The sequence below is a fragment of the Trachymyrmex septentrionalis genome, unplaced genomic scaffold (genome assembly GCF_001594115.1).
Source record: "Trachymyrmex septentrionalis isolate Tsep2-gDNA-1 unplaced genomic scaffold, Tsep1.0 scaffold97, whole genome shotgun sequence".
Taxonomy (NCBI): Eukaryota; Metazoa; Arthropoda; class Insecta; order Hymenoptera; family Formicidae; genus Trachymyrmex; species Trachymyrmex septentrionalis.
Genome location: NW_017306160.1, coordinates 2,726,760 through 2,732,674, shown reverse-complemented (window position 1 = coordinate 2,732,674; position 5,915 = coordinate 2,726,760). Strand labels below are relative to the sequence as shown.

The 5,915-nt window shown below is 29.3% G+C and overlaps 1 protein-coding gene across 4 annotated transcripts in view; it reads right to left on the bottom strand.

Moving 5' to 3' along the window:
• LOC108756254 (androgen-induced gene 1 protein-like) overlaps positions 1-5,915 on the bottom strand; it is a 22,938-nt gene that overhangs the window by 3,117 nt on the left and 13,906 nt on the right. For 3 of the 4 annotated variants that reach the window (XR_001939819.1, XM_018499904.1, XM_018499905.1), the window contains exons 2-3: positions 4,165-4,346; positions 501-638 (exon numbers count right to left, since the gene is read on the bottom strand). Coding sequence is in view for 3 of the 4 variants with exons in the window: in XM_018499904.1 (XP_018355406.1) it covers positions 501-638; positions 4,165-4,323 (297 nt within the window). In the remaining variant the exon portion in view is untranslated. The remainder of the gene's footprint in view (positions 1-500; positions 639-4,164; positions 4,347-5,915) is intronic. The other variant, XM_018499906.1, reaches the window with a different exon arrangement.

Here is a 5,915-nt window from a genome sequence, read left to right as displayed (position 1 = left end):
AAGCAATCCTCGTATATTTAAACAATATTTCTCGTTTGAATGCATTATGTTCATGTTTTTACGCAACACAATGCATTCGTGAAACAAAATTAAGCAATATGTATTTGAAAGGGAAAATTCACTTTTAACACACGATATGTTAAAAATAAGTTTGTATGTTAATATATTTGAATTGCGGAACAATATATTATACAAGGCATTTATTATGAAACTCCAATCGGAATTATTCTGGTTTCTCTAAAAAAATACAATAAAAATCCAAGGAATAATTGAATAATTCCGGATCGGAATCTATTCCGAATAATTCGATAATACGTATCAGTAGAAGCGAAATCAATTTTTCTTTTATTATTTATTTGATATTTCGAGAATAAGGTTCTTTTTATTTCCCTCATCAGAGAATTAAACTCGTAAGGTTTCGTATCTGAACTATTGACTTTTTCCATTCTCAATTCGATGTGTTTGCAATAATATGAAAAAAAATTAATTAAGTTACTCACCATAGCAACCGGAAACCCGATACTCGCATGGAAGTAATCTTTTAACTTCCGCGTGAAAGGCGACTTTTTGGGGTTTATAGCATTTGTGCCGAATAAATCGTTTAGAAGACATATCAAGAAGAATATCGTTTGCAGAATCTAGAACACAAGTGACATTTCAAAGTGCTTTAATTAAACAAGTCAATAAATATTTTTAGCGGCTGCAACAATAATTATAAATACTATTTAAAATTAACTGTGATATTATTGCCACCATGCTTCCTGTTAGAACTACTTTATATTTATTAATAAAAATATGTTAATAATTGCGAGTTGAGATTTTAGCAAAGAGTTCACTAAACAAATCGAGTTTTCAAACAAATATTTGTAAAACGAACAATTCTTTGTTGCATTTATTTTATGTTATTTAAAACTTAAAAAATAAATAATTAAATATTTAGTCTAAAAGAGACATGCATGTATATTCCAAATAGCGTATAGTGTAGTATTATTTTAATATAATACAAAAATATATAATATAATATATGCGTATTCATAGCCAAGTCTTATATTTAAGACTTCCTTAAATTTATCTTTAGATACTCTACGAATTATTTTATTGGCTACTAAGCATCTAAAGATAAATTTATATCTATAAGGAAGCCTTTAATATAAAGTCTAACTATGAACGGACAATAATTACACATATTTCATTATTTGTCGTTTTCTCTATCAGACAAATAAACTGAAATTATGTACAGTCCTTCGATTTTTGTTGTTTCCGAATTGTTGCAAATTTATATACGTTTATTTATATATATTAATTATTTAAATATTATTTCTTGCATCGATAAAAACATTACTGAGTACTGCATTATTCGACACAAGCATAAAATTGTTTATGTATGGCTTATATTCTCAATGCGCATTTATTGTACATGCTGCGCATCATACATTAAAGAAATCTTGATAAGAATCAGAAATTTGAATATTTTATTTCACACATCATTAATATTAAAAATATATATATAATTACTTTATTTCTAGAAAAAAAGAGGAAGTATTTCAAAAGTATAAAAAGTTATAAACATAAGCTTAATTAAAAATATAAACATTTTTAAAAGCATATCCCACTTTGTCATTCATTAAAATTTTTTCATATCGAAATTCTTCGGCATTTCTAATTTACAATAATAATATAATACGACGATCAAATATGTGATTCTGAATTTGTATTGTTACATAATATTGTGTAAATATTTTTGTCCATTATTGTATAACTTATATGATGTTATTTTAATACTTAAGCTTATATTGACATTTTAAGATAAAGTATTTATCTCTCACATAATGTAAATCACAAATATGACTAACACTTCAACGTGTTGATAGCGCAAGAGGAAGTGATCTAATTATTTGCGCCATTCTCGATATCGAGCTTAATTTTTTAATACTTAAATTGAAGTTTTTTTTAAACTCTTTAAAAATGAAAATTAAAATAATTTACTTATAAGATATTTTTATCAAAAATTAATAAACTTTGGAAATTTTTATCGTCACTATTATAGTAATTGTCTGCTTATTTGATCTTTAAAAAGTGAGTAAATAAAACTCAAGCTAATTTAGAAAGCTTAAATTTTATATAGGAAATTGATATTCTTTGTTTTGTTGGAGGAAATAATCAATCCGAGTTAAACGTTTTAACGTAATTATATTGATTGATGCTGCACAGGCAGTTTTGCATGCCTCCGTTTCGCTGCATAATATCAAGTGATGCTCAAACAATTGAATTTTCCTCTTTACGAGCAGTTTGATGACGGCAATTCGAGCGTGAAATGATTAAGAGTGTATCATCGACGATAAGTAACAAAATGCTTGAACGTAATCTCGTCGAATGTAGAATCACGCTTTTGGTTTGGTTTAACGGAACAAATTGAGTGGAGAGCTGCACTCGTCTCTAACAAGTGTATTTTTGATTTGTAAGATAAATATCAATTGAAAGATAAACAACTCTAATGTGCGTGAACTGAATATGTTCATTCATTTAGATTTAACATATACATAGTTTAGAGTTTCAGCCATTTTGACAGACTTTGAGATGATTTCTTAAAATTTTTAATTTCCTTTGTATCTTTTATAAAAATATCATAATTTATTGTATCTCTTATTGTAAAAAGTCTATATGCACTCAATGTATAAATAATACTGTTACGTATTTCTTCAAATTAAAAGTGTTTTATTATGATAAAGATGACAAATTCAAAGTTATTGAAATTATAATGGCTATTTTATATTAAGATAGTCAATAGTGGATAGAAGAAATTAAAATAAACGAAAAATGATCATTATTTTTTCATTCGCACATAATTAAAAAAAAATATATATTTACAAATATGTAAAAATTAGCATTATAAAAAAAAACTGAAAATTTAATCGATTATACAGCTTACTAACGTATGTTAAAATGTCGGCACAATGGGCGATTAATTTCCATAAAAAGAATTTGAAATTACTTGAAAATCTTTAAAAATACAGTTATTGATGTGTATACATAAATTAAAAATTATGTAATTAATAGTTTTTAAAAGCGCTTTAATTATTATACTAGTTCAGATAGTCATTATTTCGAAAACAAGTGTTGCTGAATCACGCAATCAAATTATTTATTCTTCTTTATAATATTTATTTTTACAAGTTTATATGTATATATTCTACATGATAATAAAATAATAAAACATTTCTTTTACATTAGAACGTCCAACCCATTTTATTCTGTTCACATTACAAAATAATAATCATTTAGCTTCCCAGTTATTATCGTATATGCGTTGCATTGGCTTTTATAATTACCATTTACACTGATAATCATTGATAATACTCGATGAGTATATCGAGTTTTTCTGTATGCCTGATTCGAGGAATATTATATCACTGTTATTTGTGATTTTTGCTCGGAATCTACTACGTAGACGTGTCGGTTTTCACTATTACGTAACACGATAATAAGGATACATTGCGTATACGGGATCTATGATCGTAGAGAATCAGTTTTTTTCGAAGAATACTAGAGTTTCTCGTTGCTCTGCGAGTTATTCTGTAGAAAATGCGGTAATTTCTTTTTGCGAAGAGCAGGAAGATAAAGCAGGATGAAAAATATGTCTAAGAAAAAATGATGTCTTGACTAATGATTGCTGTACCGCTGAAACTGTAGTTCTCATCATAGACATTTCTATATCTAAAATTAATATCTCATTATCCGTCATAAAGTACAAACTATTCCCGCGGAAGTAACGGTCTTTGCGGACATAAGTAGGAAAAATTAAATTGAAAAGATAATAATATCATGTTTGATATAATAATATCTTGTTACAAATGATTTCCGTTGAATTTCTTGAAACAGATCATGTTTACCGCAGGCCGCAGATTGAGATTTTGTTACATTGTCGTTTACGTATTAGTCTAGACTTCCAAATCAATTATTGCGAATGTAAAAACAGTTTCGTATAGAAAATCCCGTTTTGTTTTCTTAGACGATCATAACAATTTCAGTGATAGCGAGAGAGGATCGATACAGGGTATGCGGGATGCGTTTGTGCTGGTCTGTGTGTATCGTGCATGTACCGACACCATGACAAAAACTTTGCAATTTCATCAAACTAAACTCAGCTTGCACGTCAATACTAACCGCATCCCAGAACGTTAGGAACTTGAACTTCCCACCGTAGGCGTTGTGTACACTCCTAACATCGTGCGGCACGATCGTATATGTGTAATCGTAAAAAACCGCAAAAGCGTATTGCAGAAAAGTAACTGCATGGAATCCAATCGCTAGGCCCTCTCGCATCTCACGGCTGTTCACGAGTGAGTCTGAAAACGTGTAATTATCTCATCTCTTTTTGGAGATCACACGGACACCCGCGACTCGACGTCAAATAAAAAGCAGGAAGACCCACGCACTCGTCGGTGTACACAGTTATTTCGAAACAATCTCATACTTTTTCTTTTTTAAATTATTTTTCTTGGTGTTATGAGAATCGCTAGGATCTCATTGAAACTTTCGTGCCCGATGGTACTAAGTTGTGTATGAAACCCGATTGCAGAAAATTTTACATAATCAAATCCGGAATAATCTACTAATCGGTCATTCAAACTATGTTTTGCAGATCTTCAATCTCTCAAACCGCATTTTCCATTACCCGCAGAAACGAAGTTTCAGCTCTAATTGCAGCAATTTCTAGGCGTACGTTACTTTTTTAAACCCCCTGCGGAGATCGGATTGTTAAATCTTATCTTGAAAAATGACACGTACCAAGAGAAATCGATGCAATAATAAAAAAAATAAAGAGATGGCAAGGACATGGTTAAGCACGATCTCGGCAAGCATTTATTAGACATGGTATTCCGGATCTGATTATGTAAAAATTGAAGATTGTAAAACAGTAGCATTTTGCGAGATTTATTTTCATTCATTGATCCAAGAATTGTGATTAAGCAATAGAAATGAGAGGATTAATTTTGAAACGTTCTGTTTATACTCTATATATATTCCATAAAAAATAATAATAATTTATCTTTTATTATCAATAGTTTTGATTGTAAGAATAATATATAAATTCATCATAGATCAATTTGTGCGCGCGCGCGCGCGCGTGTGTATGTGTGTGTCAAGTAAAAGTTTTATTTGTCCATATTTTAAATCTACATTTTCCAAAAAATATAAATATGTACAAAAAAATCATCAAAGATTTTAATTTAAAAAAATTATTTTTTTTTTCACTTTTACACAATTCTTTCTTGCTGACATTCACGCAATTATGAAGGACACTTGTATATGAAGGACACTTGTATATTCTCGAGAACGATGCTAGAAGGACACAAATCGATGAACGATCTATTCATTATTTGATTGATTATCGTATACATTTTTAATCATCGTATAAGTACCGAGATCAGGAATTATTGTTGAAAGAATGACAAATGTGTAAACGGAAGATAGTTCGGAGATGGAAAGTTTCAACTGATAATTTCTCAACACGTGTGTACATTATGCAAGCAAGTGTATGTAGCCAAGTTACATAATTTATACGTAACTAAGTATACCTAGTTAAAAAAGACTTCACGTGCATAACAAATTTTTTCTCCTTTGTAATTTGCAATAAATTTGTAGAGGGAGGGAGGGAGAGACGCGGTTCTCCCGTTTCTCTCTCCCTCCCCCCCTCTCTCTCTCGCATTAATTTATATGACATTAATTTTTTCGTTACTTAATTTTTATTATCACATGTGTTTTAACGATGTCGCTCGAAAATAAGATTCGCTCAATTGTATTAAGACGCTAGAAATATACACGTCTTATGAATAAAAATATTACATAATTTATTTTCAAATATACACGCTTTGTATCATATGTATATTTTAGATTTATTCTATATATATAGT